The 18,327-nt window shown below is 33.2% G+C and overlaps 2 protein-coding genes across 2 annotated transcripts; one reads left to right on the plus strand and one right to left on the minus strand.

Annotated features, from left to right (window-relative positions):
- Positions 1 to 3: 3 nt before the first annotated feature.
- Positions 4 to 1,035, minus strand: LOC100527543 (uncharacterized). The gene is given in 3 exon segments (NM_001250654.2): positions 4 to 170; positions 454 to 690; positions 800 to 1,035. Coding segments are annotated over 3 exon segments (594 nt in total). The 5' UTR covers positions 1,022 to 1,035; the 3' UTR covers positions 4 to 35.
- Positions 1,036 to 6,459: 5,424 nt separating this feature from the next.
- LOC100819364 (1-phosphatidylinositol-3-phosphate 5-kinase FAB1B) lies at positions 6,460 to 17,410 on the plus strand. The gene is made up of 12 exons (XM_006583124.3): positions 6,460 to 6,831; positions 7,027 to 8,356; positions 9,053 to 9,787; positions 10,603 to 10,756; positions 11,165 to 11,509; positions 12,025 to 12,921; positions 13,009 to 13,340; positions 13,737 to 13,860; positions 13,933 to 14,103; positions 14,380 to 15,882; positions 16,385 to 16,651; positions 16,771 to 17,410. The coding sequence occupies exons 2-12, from the start codon at positions 7,731 to 7,733 to the stop codon at positions 17,092 to 17,094; spliced, it is 5,478 nt and encodes a 1,825-aa protein (XP_006583187.1). The 5' UTR covers positions 6,460 to 6,831; positions 7,027 to 7,730; the 3' UTR covers positions 17,095 to 17,410.
- The last annotated feature ends 917 nt before the right edge of the window (positions 17,411 to 18,327 follow it).

An 18,327-nucleotide genomic window follows, 5' to 3' on the forward strand; every position in this document is an offset into this window, starting at 1 on the left:
ATTAATTGTGCAAACTGTTGCTTCCAAAGTGCTAATTAAATTTTACAGTTTATAAGATTGTAGGCTACAACAAGCCCCATAATTAGAGAAAGATCTATATTTGGCTCCACTACCATCGTGAAAACATCATCTCCTAAATCAACTCCACAAGGTGACTTCTTTCTCCTTAGCTGCTCATAGAAAACACAAAATATGAATAAATAACAAATGATTAATTCTAAATCCTCCTATTGTAGATCCTCTTACTTCCTTTGTATGGTAACTGATAAGTATTGAATGCATTTCATTTAATTCTTTCTTTATAAGGTAATGAAAGGACTTGTAGATGATATAATTTTAAGATTTAATGATTATGCACGTAAAATAATTTTAATGTAAAATTTCTTTTGTGCATAATCTATTTTCTTATATCCTATGTACCAAACTTTGCTAACCAGATATTAGAAATTTTACCTCTGCAACTACCACTCCAAGCTCGTTAGATATTTTGCAAGCTGAGTTGCAAGTGTTGCGTTCTATTTTATGAGTATACGGTTGATTTTTGTCCAATCCAAGTTCAACTTCATAGGTTGAACCCCCTCTAGAGATCTTATAAGTTTTTGAAACTCGAAAGCATGGTCCTTTGTGGTCATTCCTTGTTCCTGGAACTGGAAATCTATAACCCTCCCAAAACCTGGACAACTTATATTGCTACACACACAAAAAAAAAAACCCAAAATTGATCATTTAATGTGAAAGACTAAAACACTTAAACTTATTATAGCTAGGATATTGTCATGTAATTGTGAAATTTGCTTACCTTTTTCAGCATAGTGAACAAAATATCGCCATTTTGATCCATGAGATGAACTTCATCTCTATGCCTGCAGTTGTAGTTATCAACTCGGTATGCAATTTGGCCATTTGAATCAAACACGGTGCATCCCTTTCCGTTCAGTACCAGAGATTTCATCCATAGGGTAAACGTCTCTTGCTTGCAAGTGGTAGAGGAATTTAGTGCTTGGGGGTGAACTTTTCCCATGGTTGAAATTGTATGAGGCATATAACAAATAACAGGCTTTTATATACTAATGGGATAATCAAATATAGCCACATGAAATTTTTTAATCATATATCACGATTAGTCGGTTAATTAAAACTTAAAAGAAGAAAGCCTTCATTAATAATCTTATTTTTTTAGAGCTCAGTGGTATATCCGATAGAAGATAATTATATTTGAATTAAATAAGATTATAATAAATAATAATTTTTTTAAAAATATTTAATGTATGAAATGTAAGTTCAACAAAAGAAGGAGGGTTTCTAACTCAGAGGTGAAAATAGGAGATCATATTATCCCTCAAGTCACACGGTTTAAATATCTTGGGTCTGTAATACAGGATGATGGGGAAATTGAAGGGGATGTGAATCATCGCATTCAAGCAGGATGGATGAAATGGAGAAAAGCATCGGGGGTGTTATGTGATGCAAAGGTACCGATCAAGCTAAAGGGGAAGTTTTATCGGACTGCGGTAAGACCGGCGATTTTGTACGGAACAGAATGTTGGGCGGTTAAGAGCCAACATGAGAATAAAGTAGGTGTAGCGGAGATGAGGATGTTGCGGTGGATGTGTGGTAAGACTCGACAGGATAAAATTAGAAACGAAACTATTAGAGAGAGGATTGGAGTAGCGCCTATTGTAGAGAAGATGGTGGAAAATAGACTTAGGTGGTTTGGGCATGTAGAGAGAAGACCGGTAGACTCTGTAGTGAGGAGAGTAGACCAGATGGAGAGAAGACAAACAATTCGAGGCAGAGGAAGACCCAAAAGGATTATAAGAGAGGTTATCAAAAAGGATCTCGAAATTAATGGTTTGGATAGAAGTATGATACTTGATAGAACATTATGGCGGAAGTTGATCCATGTAGCCGACCCCACCTAGTGGGATAAGGCGTTGTTGTTGTTGTATTTAATGTATTCACATACTTAAAATTTACATTTGATATTATTGACTAAGTAAATTTTCTCTCCAAGAATATCATATCAAGATTCACGTGTTTAATTTTTTTTTTCTTCGAATAAATGTTAGTAGAAGGGATTTGAATCCATAATTTTTTCTTTCTCTCTTATGTTTTCCTTCTTAATTATCAAATTAGTCTTATATTTCCTGCCATTCATGTGCTCGGAAGTATTAATTATTTTTACGTATGGCCATCAGTGGTTTGAGAATAAGGCAAAACACAAAATAATTTAAACAAAGCACACATGATATAAAGTACAATATCATGTATACTACTTTTGTTCTGTTCTTCTTTAATATGATTTCTTGACTTGTTCTTTAGAATTAAAGCAAAACTCCACAACTGCAATCGTAAGCTGTTTAAAACTAATTGCATTAAACCTTATCAATTTAGTGACCCTTTTGCTCCACGTCATATTGGGCTTTCGATCGTTACAAAAGGAAATAATTCAGATATCATCCACTTGTTGGTTGATGATGAAATGCAGAACAATATATACCCTTCATCAGTTTCTTTATATTATTACTGGTTGCAGAATGCAAAAGCTTCATTGTTCCGCCCCTTTAATATTTTAAGAAGCTTATCTCATGTTGCTCCACATATGATCTTATTATAAACCAAAGCAGTACGGACGCTTTTAAAATAATAGTAATATTTATATTATACTATCTGACACTACCTCACTAGTCTGCATTTTATATTTTTTTTAGTTTTACTTTTTAAACTTTTATGCAATGTAGTCACAATAATTAAGTAAGTTATATCATTTTATTATTGGCATATCCCCGTGGTTCTAAAAAATGTTCGTGACCAAATTTTGACTGCAACGTTAAGGATTTTGGATTCATTGTAACTATCAGGCGCATTTAATTACTTGCAATTTTGACAAGAATGTAACAAAATCGTAACCACAACAATTTAAAAACTTTTTGTTCACTGTTCAGTGTAAGCACAACTAGAGATGGAAAGAGACTTTTTGTAGCTCGTCCAATAGGATTGGTAATAAACCAAATCAATTTGAAATAAATTAATTTTAGACTTCAAAAATCAATTCATTGTATTTAATTCATGAATAAAACGGGTCGAATTTAAGTTGAAAATCAAACCCGTTAAATAAATGAACTAAATTTAGTTATTTATAATTTGAATCTTCTGAGTAGTTAATTATTAGGTCTCCAATATTTGGGCCAGATATTGGTCCAAAACAATTACAATTTTTAGAATTTTTGTTATTGATGAGTTATCTTATCTGCGTCATATATGAAACCCGTGCTTTCTAATTCTAAACTAACAAGTGATGAACTAGCCACTAAGTTTATGACCTATTGACCTTCTAGAAATACACAACAGGTTTCGTTCTATGCTTATTAATTGGGTAAGCAAAAGTTCCACTTATGATATTTCAAAATTAAACTTTAAGACTACACCCTTAAAGTCACTTTTATTAGAACTAACACATCGGTGGAGTCTTTGTTTTGGTGATGACAATTTGAATATGCCAACCAGAAATGAACGTAACTCTGTAGGATACTACAAAGTACAAACAACTTCGTTTAAGAGAAAGATCAATATTAATTAGTCTCCACACTCCACAGGACAAATGTGAACCCATCCATAATGCTAACGTGTTAGATCCTAATAACTAGTAGTTTAGCCAACATCATAATTTTTTTACATAATTATAATTTATAATATATAAATTACATTTCATAATAAATAAATATCTTTAAATAAATTTATAGAAACTTTTGACTAGTTAGTAGTTACAGGTTAGTATGTAAAACGCACTTGTAAATTAAATAAGAGAGGAAATATTTAGAATGTTTAATTATTATACTTTTTTAAAAATTCTAATAATTCTTATAATATTTAGTAAAAAACAAAATAGGTATATTTAATATTTTTGGTCTGAAAAATATTAAACGGATATACTTTTACCAGACTAAAAATTAAAAACATGTAACGCAGTCAATAGTTTTTATTTAATAGCTTTAAAAATTATTAAAATCTTCTGTAAAAAAAATTATTAAAATCTCTGATATGAATATGATAGCATACTATTATTGTAGAAAAATAGTTTATATATGTGGAACCAAATTTGGTTAGACACAAGCAAAAACAGCTGGAGACAATCGCTTTGGTCTCCATTCCATTTTATGACATTAAATAATCCTGCAAATTAAATACTTGTAACTCAAAAGGGTAACGTCTCTGCCCTTTAATTTGTGTGTTTCCAACTCACTGTTTCAGGTCTTCAACCTACCTTTCTTGCAAAATTAGCTCAGGAAGAAACATTAGGGGAACAGACATGCCAAAACATATATATATGTTGCCATTCGAAAGTGACTTTTTTTCTTCTCAATTTTTCATTTCATCAGAATTTTTTTTTGACTAATTTAAAATTCAGTCTAAAAATAAAAAGAAATTGGCCAAAAAGTATTTCTGATAAGAATCAAATTTAAATATTACTGAATGATTCAATTTTAACTTCAATATATCATTTGTTTATGCTCAATCATTTGATTATCATTCAAAAGTGGCCAGAAAACGAAAAGAAACAAATAATACTCATTGCCTGTTGGGTACTTCGTTTGAAGTCTCTCAACCACACTCTTTTGTAATTTTATCTAAGGAGCGTCATTAATATACTACTATTTTTTAATTTTCTTTTATCACATTCTTTATCATTGGCTTTAATTTATTAAAAAATATAAAAGTGTAAAAAAACACCCATTAAATAAGAAGTTAAACTCACAAAAATTATAATTTCTAATATCAATATAAAAGATAATAAATTAAAGAGTAGTATATTACTGGCTTCCACATTTTAGTTTGATGTTGGGTAACAAATAACAATTTCATGGCAATGCAATCTTCTAATTCTAATGGGTTGGTAAAACTAGTTAACATGCATTGGGCGCACGTCAATAGAAAAGTTGGTTTTAGATCAGTATCGTGGAAACTTCAGATGGTACAATTACTCTTGTACTCCGATAATTATGTTAATTAAGACATTTTATCTAATATTATTATACATTTATTTTTTAAAGTGATTTTATTTTTTATTATTCAATTAATATCAATTTTTATTTCATTTTAAAAATATTATATCGTAAATAAATTGATTTTTTAAAATTATTTCCACTAAAATCAATTCCAACTAATTTTAAATTAAATGGACACTAAGTTTTACTGTCTACTAATTGGGGAAAATCAAATTGCCTGATTTACTTACTTCTTAACATTTGGTTTTTGAAGTAAAACTCAATCTTAGGTTGTGTCATTGTGTCTTTTAATTTATTAACACAGTACGATATATATTTTTAACAGATTTCTATAAAAACAATATATAAAAATTATTTTTCTATATGAATTTTATAAAAAAAGAATACGGTATAAATAAAGTAATTTTTCTTAACTAGAAGATATATAAAAATAAAAAATAATTTTTTTACAAACTAAACTGACTTATATTTTAAATTATTGTCACTTTGATTTCGATGTTCTCAAAGGAGTGTTTATTATCATTTTAATCAGTCTATCATCACTTTCATTGAATTAAAATTTAAATATTTTAGACTATTAATTATATTTAAAAATATTTTAAATGAAAATTAATTAGATAAAAATAACAATAAAAGTGATAATAGATACTCTCAGCATTATTAGAGGCTGACTAAATCTCAAAGCATTAATTATTAAATTCTGAATCATTTGTGTCCAATGCCTTTTTTGGATTCAACCACGAAGCATACGCGGTTTTGGTTTGTGGATAACATTGATGAACTCAATTATTGTTTCTTTCCTCAAGGCATGTCATTCATATCCTTAAATCTGTACTTTTCATTCAAATAATTAGAAGTTAGTAGAATTAAACTTGACTAATTAAAACCATTTTTTAATTTTTAATTTTATTATTATTCGAGTATTAAGTTTCTTTTGAATATGATATATAAAATGTTAAGGTATGTTACCATTCTTATCCCTCCAACCTTTTCATTCCTGTCGGTTGACAAACGAGATTTCGTTATTTTTTTTGGAATTTTATATGAACAAAAGGACATTTATGGAATCGTACGTGCGCTCTTAAATCTATTGCTTTTGACTTTCAACTTCAAAGCCTTCATTGAACTTTGACTAACGGCTACCTTGACTTTGTTGAACAAATGCAAAAAATAATATATATAAAAAAAACACTACAGTCTACATAACGGATGAAAATAAAATTATAATTCAAGATGTTTATGTAACGCCAATAATATTTTCAATTTATATATAAAACTATGATAATTTAATGAAAATGAACAGTCATAAATTACTATAAATATTTTTTTAAAATTTTACAATAATATATACACTAAAAATGTAAAAAAATTATATTTATTCATAAAAGACGTAATGTCTTAATTTTCCCTTGAGAAATCGATTTATTATTTTATTAAAAATGATGATTTTGATTTTTGTCATGCAATGGTGAGGTCTCTTTTTGGGGTCACAGAAAAAAAAAAAGAAAAAAAGGTTAACCAAAACGACGACTAGTTTCTAACGAGAAAGAGAACAAAAAGCAAAATGGAAAAGTCATCACTCAATTTCCATATCCAATTCCGAATTTTCGAACGATCCTTCCTTTCCCAAATTCGTGTAATCGAATAGAATTCCAGACACACTTGTTACAACAAATTATTATTATTATTATTCGTTATATTTTTCTTCCCTCTGAATTTCATATATAAATTATAGATTAATTTTTGTGGATGACGATGATGAATTGATGATCAAGATCCTAATTTGAAGTGTTGGATGATTCTTTCTGCAACGGATCGTTTCTGGGTCGGTCTCTGTTTCCCCGACTATCTCCCCTAGCGTTGCCTTATTCGTTTCTATCTCTCTCTCTCTCTATGCATGTTTGAAGTTTCTGGGTGTAATAGAGTCTGTTAACTACGTGGGGCAAATCTGGTTTGCAACTCTTTTTATCTTTTCCTGAGGATCTGATTGGATTGTGATTTTGTGTATTGCTTCAAATAGGGGATTTTGATCAGAATTTGACGGAGCCCATCTGCTTGAATTTCCTGTTTGATCACCAGTGCTGTTTTGTTTGATTGGTTAGAGAATTTTGGTTTTTTGGGGTTTGTTTTGCAACGGGAGAGAAGTGGAGTGGCTTGACCTTTTGAGTTGGAATTTTTGCATGAAGGGTGTTGTTTGGTTGCATATGATTCTGAAGAAAGGTTTATATCCTGGTATGAGCTTTTTTTGTCTCCTTTGAATTTGGTGAATGTTTTCGGTTCATGTAATTTGACTTGGGTTGTTTGAAATATGCTGTGAAGTTATGTTGTAGAGCTTGTTTAGTAGTGAAAAGTGATTTGTGAAAGTTGAATTGGTTGAAAGGTGGGAGAAGTGGGATTCCTTTTATGAATTTTGAATTCAAGGGTCAATAGAGGTGGCAATTGATCTTTTTTTCCAATTTTGGATTTGTTGATGAAGTTGTTTCCTAGGCTGAATGGATAACCACAAACCGCCTCGACAAGGTTGGGGATTGTTTGTGGATATAGAAGAATGGAAGTTCAGATTGTGAGAGTTTGAACCTGAGTTGCTTAGGATATCTGGGGTTGATTACATTTCTGTTGGGGTTCTAGTTCTTTATCTTGGATTCGTTCCCTATTCTGAACATGGTCTGTTAGGAGTGGCAAATGGACAAGTCATAATGAACGGGAAAACTAGATTGTTTGTCAATGGATGCAGTGGACAAGACTTTTTCTGAGCTTGTCAGCATTGTCAAATCATGGATTCCCTGGCGATCTGAGCCAGTAAATGTGTCTAGAGATTTTTGGATGCCCGATCAGAGTTGTAGAGTATGCTACGAGTGTGATTCACAGTTCACCTTATTTAACCGTAAACACCACTGTCGTCTTTGTGGGCGAATTTTCTGTAACAAGTGTACAACAAACTCGGTTCCTGCCCCATTTAGCAACCAAAGGAATTCTTGGGATGAGTTGGAAAAGATTCGCGTTTGTAATTATTGTTACAAGCAATGGGAGCAGGGCATAGTTGCTTTTGATAACAGTATTCCTGTTTCCAATCTGGATAATAGTGCTTCCGGATCAACTTCAAGCGTGGCTAGCAGTAAAACCAGTGCCACTGCAAACAGTAGTAATATTACTCTTTGCTCCATGCCATATTCAGTTGGGTCTTATCAACCAATGCAACAGGGTTCTGTTCTGAACCTGCATAAATCACCTGTGAAGGGGAAAGACCCCGATACTGATAGGGAAGGCTTATCAGCATTAGGAGGGAGGAGTGATCTTGTAGCAGACCTGGGTGATCCATTACCGAAGCAATACAGATTCTCAATAAACAGGTAGTGTACTGTTTATATTAGGTTCACCGACAGAAAGAACTGATGCTTGATTGTTCATATTGATATTTCTTTACTCAGACATAATTCATGTAGTTTTATTTATATTTGTTTTCAGTCAACATATTCTTCATCATGCTCACGAGACATGACAAATTCAAAAGAGTGTTATAACCATACATTATAATGTATTATAGGTTTAATTACTCATTTGGTCCCTATACTTACACAATCTTTATGTTTTAGTCCCTACACTTAAAAATTACTCATTTTAGTCCCTACACGCACACTTATCCGTTTTAGTCCCAACCATCCAAAATTGTAGGGACTAAAACTAATTAAAAAGTGCTTGTGTAGCGACTGCCACTAGTTAAAAAGTGAATGTACAGGGACTAAAACCTAAAGATTGTGCAGGTATAGGTACCAAATGAGTGATTAAACCTTTTTTGTAACTAGAATTAAGCTGGGGAGTCTTATAAGTGATGACATAAATATTTTGTTCTAATGGGCATCAATAGTCATCGGGAATCCCTGAATCTGAATATGTGGATGTTATTTACTGTTTGACCTGTTATTTATTTGACTAGGGTTGCATTCTCTATCAACCAACAGTTTTGTATTTAAACTGTGTCAAGTCCATGAGTGTTGTTGCTTTTTCTAATACTTTGTCATGGATCATATGATTTTAACTTGTTTCAGGAGTGATGATGATGAGGATGAGTATGGTGTATATCGGTCAGATTCTGATATGAGGGATTATCCTCAAGTGAATAACTACTATGTACAAGCTGAGCTTCACGGGATAGGCAACATTGATGGCTCACAGAAAGTGGATCTTGATGGAGAAAACACTAATGCCAAACTCCCTTCAAACTACAGTTTTGACACACAGGATTTGGAAGGAGCCCAAGTTATTGCCAAAAATGAAGATGAACCTTATATCTGTGATGAAAATGAAGCCCCTTCCTCGTTGTATGTTTCAGAGGATGTTGATGCTGAACCTGTTGATTTTGAAAATAATGGACTTCTCTGGCTCCCTCCTGAACCAGAAGATGAAGAAGATGAACAGGAAGCTATTCTGTTTGATGATGATGATGATCATGACGGGAATGCCACCGGAGAGTGGGGCTATCTGCGCAGTTCAAGCAGTTTTGGAAGTGGTGAGTACCGACACAGAGATAGGTCAAGCGAGGAGCACAAGAATGTAATGAAGAATGTAGTTGATGGGCATTTTAGGGCATTGGTATCTCAGCTGTTACAGGTTGAGAACTTACCTGTCGAAGATAATGACAAAAACAGTTGGTTGGAGATTGTCACATCTCTGTCATGGGAAGCTGCTACTTTATTGAAACCAGATATGAGCAAAGGTGGTGGGATGGACCCAGCTGGTTATGTGAAAGTCAAATGCATAGCATGTGGGAGCCGCATTGAAAGGTAAATGCTATACTTGTATATATATTTCGCTATACTTCTATGTTCTATCTACCTGTGGTTTCATGTTCTTCTAGATCAGTTGATACAATTTATCAATTTGGATGGCATTTAGCGATGGGTTTTAAGACCTCATGATCCTCTCTTTCTCTTGTGCATGTACACAATGTGTGTTTCTATGTACAAAATGTACCTTTCATAAATATAATAAACAAAAATATTCTAGAGAAATAGTGATGTAGCTTTTGACATTTTATTTCTGGTTCCAACTTCAAATAGAGAAAAAAGGAAATTGTTTATAAAAGTAAACTAAAGGAATTCACTGAAAAACAAACATTTCCAAAGAGTCAGGAAAATTGTTTGAGTATTAAAAGAAAAACAATAAATGAAAAGACATGAAATTACATTATATGTATAGTGTGGGGTTAGATATGCATGTAATGCGATGGGAGAGTGTATGGAGGAAATATGAGATCAAACGGAAACTAGCATATGAAACCTAGAAAGCACTAAATATTCTCTTCTGATAACTCATGTATCTCTTTCTTTATAGTTTATACTATAACATAGGATTAGGAATATGCAAATAATAAGAACATAAGTAGTTATTTTATTAGTTTTCACAAAATCTGCATCATACTCGTAAGCTAAAATTGAACATAAACTTTAATTCACCTGTTTTTATGTTGATCACTAGGTCTTATCTCCTGTTTTACCCTCTAATATACTATTAAACTCTGTAATGGGTCAAAGAGAATATTTTATGTGACATTCCTTGTGTTACTTTGCCTGACTTCTTGGATTCATATTCTTATTAGTGTGGTGGTTAAAGGAGTTGTTTGTAAGAAAAATGTGGCTCACCGGAGAATGACGTCAAAAGTGGATAAACCTCGCTTGTTGATCCTTGGAGGGGCTCTAGAGTATCAACGTGTTACCAACCTCTTATCTAGTGTAGATACCCTATTGCAGCAGGTTGTACATGTGCACCATTTTTTTATAGGTTACTTAAGTTTTTAGTCTCTAAAATTTTCAATTGATTGGTCAAGGTCCCTAAACCTTTTAGTCCTTGAAAAACATTAAATAATAAAAAATAACAGGGTTCAAACTTTTGTTCTGGGACTAAAAACCGAAATTTTAAAAAGTTTAGGGACATTGACTGGTCAAACTTTTGTTTAAGACTAAAAACCTTAATGGAAAAAAGTTGAGGGACCTTAACCAGTCAAAATTTTGTTCTGGGACTAAAAACCAAATTTTGAAAAAGTTTAGTGACTAAAAGCTTAGTTAACCCCTTTTTACCCTTAGTCTGGTGCTTGTTTGGTTTCTGGTGCACATGACGCTACTGTCATGGGTTCATGCTTATGTTTTATATCCTTTTTCTAGGAAATGGACCATCTGAAGATGGCAGTGGCAAAGATAGCTTCACACCAACCAAACATCTTGTTGGTGGAGAAATCAGTCTCGCGATATGCGCAGGAATATCTTCTTGCAAAGGACATATCTTTGGTTCTCAATGTCAAGAGACCACTTTTGGAGCGCGTAGCACGTTGCACAGGCACTCAAATAGTGCCTTCAATTGATCATCTGTCATCACAAAAGTTGGGTTACTGTGAAACATTTCATGTTGAAAAGTTTCTTGAAGACCTAAATAGTGCTGGTCAGGGTGGGAAAAAAACAATGAAAACATTGATGTTTTTCGAAGGTTGCCCAAAACCATTGGGTTTCACAGTAAGTCTTAATTTTTCTTATGATTTTTATGTAATTGGAATATAATAAGAAAAAAGCCATCAGGGCTTCAGGAAACTCTAACTTTTAATTTCCTGATAATCTGTGATCTGTATACACTTATGCAAACACATGGATGATTGTCATCTTGTCCTTTTCATAACTTGAAATTTTAAGATAGTTGACACCTCACTCCTGCCATGGTAACAAAGCCTGTCTAACCAAGTGGACAAGTGTTTGCCACCCCTAACCTCCAATTAATTATTTCAACAGAAAGTTGGCCTAGTGTTTTCCATGCTTCAAGCGTCCAAGTTATTGGGTGATGGGGCATGTTAGAGACATCAATTAAGGATTCTTCTATAGCTTAAGTTTTTGAAATAGTTTGTCTTTTGTCCTTGACATTTTATTTAAAAAAAATCATCTAATATGTTTAGTTATTATTTAGATGGAATTTTATTGTAAACAAGTAATGGAGACTGTATGAAGAGTTCATTTATCTTGTGTTTCTAATTGAACAGATTTTACTTAAAGGTGCTGACAAGGATGAATTGAAGAAGGTAAAACATGTGGTTCAGTATGGAGTTTTTGCAGCTTACCATTTGGCTTTGGAGACATCTTTTCTTGCAGATGAAGGAGTCTCCCTGCCAGAAATTCCATTAAACAGTCTGGCCCTTCCTGATAAATCATCATCCATTCAGAGGTCTATTTCAACAGTTCCTGGTTTCGGCATTGCTGACAATGAAAAGCCTCAAGGGCTAGAACCTTACACTGAACCACAGAGAACCAAAAGTCTCACAGCTGCTGATCTAGCCTCGTCAACCTGCGGTACAGGGCCGTGTTTGTCTAATGGTGCTTCTCAATCTATGGCACTTGGATCAAGTCTCAACTATTCAACTGCCTTATACTCCTCCATTGTTGCTTCAGGAAATTCAATTCCAGAATCGCACCATAATAAGCTTCTTTCATGCACTAGTAGAGACACAAATGAAATGAACTCCAAACAAACTGTGGTGGAAGAAACTTCTAGAGTGGACAACACATTAGTTGTTGGGGATGATCCTACTGTAGAGGACCCTGGATCTTCAGAGAAATTATATCAAGGCATGTCAGCTGACACTCCACAAAATGGTGATAGCAAAATCTCTAAAAATCAGTTAAGTGGGTCAGGATCTTTATCTCCAAAAGATGTTCAAAACCATCCCGAGAACCTTGAAATCACAAATGAAGAGCCAGTTCCCGAAAAAGAAGAGTTTCCTCCATCTCCCTCCGACCATCAAAGCATTTTGGTGTCTTTGTCCTCCCGGTGCGTTTGGAAGGGAACTGTATGTGAGAGGTCTCATCTCTTTCGCATTAAATACTATGGCAGCTTTGATAAACCATTGGGTCGATTTCTGCGGGACCATTTATTTGATCAGGTAATTGTCTGTTCTAGGAATAAATATGTCTTTGTTATTTGAACTATGGCAGTAGTTTTTACAGTTGTTGTCATTATTACTGTTCAGAGTTATCGATGCCATTCTTGTGAAATGCCATCAGAAGCACATGTGCATTGCTATACTCATCGACAGGGAACACTTACCATATCCGTCAAGAAACTACCAGAAATTATCCTACCTGGTGAAAGGGATGGAAAGATTTGGATGTGGCACAGGTGCTTGCGGTGTCCAAGAATCAACGGCTTTCCTCCTGCTACACAGAGAATAATAATGTCTGATGCTGCTTGGGGTTTATCACTTGGGAAGTTTTTGGAGCTCAGTTTCTCAAACCACGCTGCAGCCAGCAGGGTGGCCAGCTGTGGTCATTCTTTACACAGAGATTGTCTTCGTTTTTATGGGTAATTATAGTCTTCCCTGTTTTGGGGTTTGAACTAAACAAGTAATGGTCCAAGGTTTTTAAATGTTGCCTATTTATAATGAAACTGCCATGCCATGTGGTCTTGATCTCATTTCTATTATGAACTTCTTGATTTAAGATACAAAGGTTGAATTTAAAAAATAAAACATTTTTTTTAAATTTTTTTTATCACCCTGATTATGCAAGAGAAAGACTCTTATAACATCTTTTTGAAGGAGATATAGGGGTCTCCTCTCATTATGAAAACCATACAAACTTATTCTGCTATTCAATGTATTTTTTGTGTGTGTGGCTAATATGTGTACATGTATCAGTTTTTTTTGTGTGTGTGGCATTCATTAATTCTTCATACTCATGAGTGATGTTCCTCTTGCAGATTTGGAAGAATGGTTGCTTGTTTTCGATATGCATCAATTGATGTTCACTCAGTCTACCTTCCCCCCCACACACTTATATTTGATTATGGGAATCAGGATTGGATACAACAAGAATCAGATGAGGTTCAATATTTGCAGTATTTGGATCTTAAAATTTGGTCTTATGATAGTGTACCTAATTTCTTGTTGTTACAGGTGGTCAATCGGGCAGAGCTTTTATTCTCTGAGGTCCTCAATGGTCTTAGTCAAATTGGAGAGCAAAGATCTAATGCACTCCAAGTCAGTAATGGCCATAAATCACCTGAATTAAGACGCCAAGTTGCTGAACTAGAGGGGATGTTGCAAAAGGAGAAACTAGAATTTGAGGTGGGGTCTTCAGTAATTATACTTCAATTTATAGCTTCATTCAGTCAAGTTCCTTGTCTAGTAGTGGCCTTGTTTAGTGATTAATTTTGTTACTAGTAACTGTTAGATATAATTTCATCCATGTGTTAGAATATTAGAAACTTTCTGTTTTAGCAGTATTTTTTTTTTGTTAGTAGTTTTTCTGGATGGATGTTTTATTAAAATCCTATAAATGAAACAACATATAAATAGTTTGAAAGGTTTGTGGTTGAATCATTCTCTTGTCTATTTACATAGGAAACTCTTCAAAAGATTTTGAACCAAGAAAAGAGAAATGGCCAACCTGGGATTGATGTTCTGGAAATTAATCGATTGTGGAGGCAGTTACTTTTTCAATCATATATGTGGGACCACCGTCTTATTTATGCTGCCAACCTAGTCAATTCCAACTATGAATCTGGTTCAAGCAGTCCAATTTCAGAGGATAAGGAGAAACCTACTGATGAAAATCAGATGAGCATTAACTCTATTCATGGTGATCCAAAGCTTAACGGTAGCCCCAGCCATGGAGGAGGAAGTGTAGTAGTTGATGGCAAAATTTCACATGATGCATCGCATCAAGAAATTGACATGGTCAAAAATAAAAATCTTGAGAAAGATGACGAATCTGATCTTCCAAACAGCAAAAGCATAAATGATCAATCCAACCTTTTAGAACCTGAATTGGGTGTTGGCAGAGCTCTCTCTGATGGACCGTTTCCTGTCATTCCTAGTTTGTCTGAAACACTTGATGCAAAATGGACTGGTGAAAACCACTCAGGATATGGAATTCAAAAGGATAACAGTTCTGTAAATCCTGATATACTTATGGCAGATGCTTTGACGACCAGTGCACAAAAAGAAACATATTATCTAGGGGATCGTACAGAAGATCAAAATGGTTCCAAGAGTTTCTATTCTTCTTTTAAAGGTCATGATAATATGGAAGACTCTTCAAACTGGTTAGGAATGCCCTTCTTGAACTTCTATCGCCAATTTAACAGGAACCTTTTTGCTAGTACACAGAAGTTTGATACCCTAGTTGACTACAATCCTGTTTATGTGTCATCTTTCCGGAAGCAAGAACTCCAGGGTGGGGCAAGGCTGCTTCTACCAATTGGTGTCAATGACACTGTAATTCCAGTATATGATGATGAACCCTCAAGTATTATAGCTTATGCCTTAATGTCACCAGAATATCATTTCCAATTAAATGATGAAGGAGAAAGGCCAAGAGAAGGAAATGAGTTCACTTCATCATATTTTTCTGACTCAGGCACCTTGCAGTCATTCTCATCTGTTGACGAAACAGCTTTTGATTCTCAAAAAAGTTTTGGATCGATAGAGGAAATGATATTTTCCATGTCTGGGTCTCGTAATTCATCAATATTGGACCCAATGTTATATACTAAGGCTATGCATGCTAGAGTTTCCTTTGGAGTAGATGGTCCCCTTGGCAAGGTAAAATATTCTGTGACTTGTTACTATGCCAAGCGATTTGAAGCCTTAAGAAGGGTCTGTTGTCCTTCAGAGCTAGACTATATAAGGTCTCTGAGTCGCTGTAAGAAATGGGGAGCTCAAGGTGGGAAGAGTAATGTATTCTTTGCAAAAACTTTGGATGATCGATTTATCATCAAACAAGTTACCAAAACAGAGCTTGAGTCATTCATTAAATTTGGTCCTGAATACTTCAAGTACCTTTCTGAATCCATAGGCACTGGAAGTCCGACTTGCCTGGCAAAGATTCTTGGCATATACCAGGTACTTGTCTTCTGAGCCTTACATTTTTTTTTTCTTTTTCTTTTGGTTTTTGGACCTCAAATGTCATAGCTTCTAAATTACTGGTGAAAATGAAAGCCTGTTGGGTTCATTTATAAAATGAAAATTTTATTAGGAATCAAGCCTATCTAGGTTGTCCAAATAAGTTTAATAGGTCATATATCTTTTGAAAATGTCGCTGATAATTATAAGTAGCAGAATACCAAAATTTTGTTAAAGCTTCTCATATGAACATAATTATAAATTTCATATACATAATACATCCAATTTTTCATAAGTGCTTTGTACAGGTTACGAAAAACTGAAATAATTTTTAACATGTTAAATATATGATGACTAAAAAGAGATTCCAACTAACCATGCGATAAATCATCTTTTTAAGTGTATTAATTATTGGATTGATGATATATAATTCTGCATTTTGCTTCACATGATTATCTATTATCTTGACCACTTAATTTTTGGATGGCATTCTCTTCGAAAGGTTACATCAAAGCATCTTAAAGGAGGGAAGGAATCAAGGATGGATGTTTTGGTTATGGAGAATCTTCTGTTTAGGAGGACTGTGACACGACTTTATGATCTTAAAGGATCTTCCAGGTCTCGGTATAATGCAGATAGTACCGGGAAAAACAAAGTTCTACTGGACCAGAACTTAATTGAAGCAATGCCAACTTCTCCTATTTTCGTGGGAAACAAAGCGAAAAGATTGTTAGAGAGAGCTGTCTGGAATGACACTGGTTTTCTTGCTGTAAGTCTTAACTTTATCTGTGACATTCTTTCTTCTCTTAACTGTCTCCTTTTTCTTTTCTTGCAAAATGCACACCATATTATGTTCATCTCCCATGAATCTGTTTTCCTCTTGTGCAGTCAGTTGCTGTGATGGACTATTCTTTACTGGTTGGAGTGGATGAAGAGAAGCATGAGTTGGTTATTGGAATCATTGATTTCATGAGGCAGTATACCTGGGACAAGCATCTTGAAACATGGGTAAAAGCTTCAGGCATCCTTGGAGGACCAAAGAACACATCTCCTACAGTTATATCACCCAAGCAATACAAGAAAAGGTTCAGGAAAGCAATGACCACTTACTTTCTCATGCTTCCTGATCAGTGGTCTCCTTCTATTATTCCTAGTCATTCTCAGTCTGATTTTGGTGAAGACAACACACAACCTAGGACTCCAGCTGAATGATTCTTTGTTTTGTGTTTCTGTAAATTTTACTTTCAATTTGGGGAATTAACTCCCTCAAATTTTATATTATTTTTTTTTTTGGTTTTTCCCTCTTAAATGATATAGGAATTCTTTTGGTTCATTTGTAGTTTTGTCAACTAGATATTATCAATTATTTGTTAGAAGATGCCAAAGAAGGGCTGTTAGCACTTTAGCAGCCAAGGAGGTTTGTCTGGGGTAAAAGTATTTGATGACCTCTGGATGAAATCTTTGTACAAAAGCCTATAGTAACGTTCTAGCAACACGTTCTATACATGTATATGACTTAAATTTCTCAGACATGCTCTTGAATTTCTCAAATTTCTTTGCAATTACCATGTTGTGCTTTACTTCAGATTTTATCATGGTAGCTTTTTTTATTGTTTATCAGCTTAACTTAAAGCTATGAGAAGAGGAATGACATTAATTTAAGCTATAAAAGATATTAATGGTTTTCATTGTATAATTATCATGCATTTGGATTTTATTTATTGTAAATTTAAATCATCAGCTGATTTTTTTGTAATATGATATATTATTTGTTATTAATTTTGTTAGTAAAATTATTCAATCTAAAACAATGCATTGTAGATGTAGTAGATCTTTTAACAAGTCTTATTTAATATATATATATATATATATATATATATATATATATATATATATATTCAATAAATTTGTATAATATGTTGTTTTTATTTATTTAATTGTTGAATTATAATATATCACTTGGAATAATTATATTAAATATTGTAAAATTTGAATTACAATGAAAAAATAATCAAATTATTCATATTCCTATATATTTTTAAAAGTATATATTACATTAATTTTGATACACATGAATGAGATATCATGATTTTAGATTAATTTAAATTCTTGTAAATGTTATCTAGTATATGAAAGGATTTTTTTTAATCTAACAATAGATTTTAAAATACAACTATTCAATGAAAAGTTATTGAATGATATAAAAGTAAGTGTATTGTAAGCTGATTCCTTTTTTAAAAAAAAAATGTTATATTCACATTCTAAAGATTTTGAAGTTTTAGTAAGTATTGTGATATCAATGGTCATAATTTATTTTTAGAATTGAATGTATTGAAAGAATTGTTAACAAAAGAAATTAACATTACATTAAAAGTATTAAATTATATAAATATATTGTATTATTTTCATTGTATTTTCACTTGAAGAACACTAGATCTTTCGGGT

The sequence above is a fragment of the Glycine max genome, chromosome 7 (genome assembly GCF_000004515.6).
Source record: "Glycine max cultivar Williams 82 chromosome 7, Glycine_max_v4.0, whole genome shotgun sequence".
In the NCBI taxonomy this organism is placed as follows: Eukaryota; Viridiplantae; Streptophyta; class Magnoliopsida; order Fabales; family Fabaceae; genus Glycine; species Glycine max.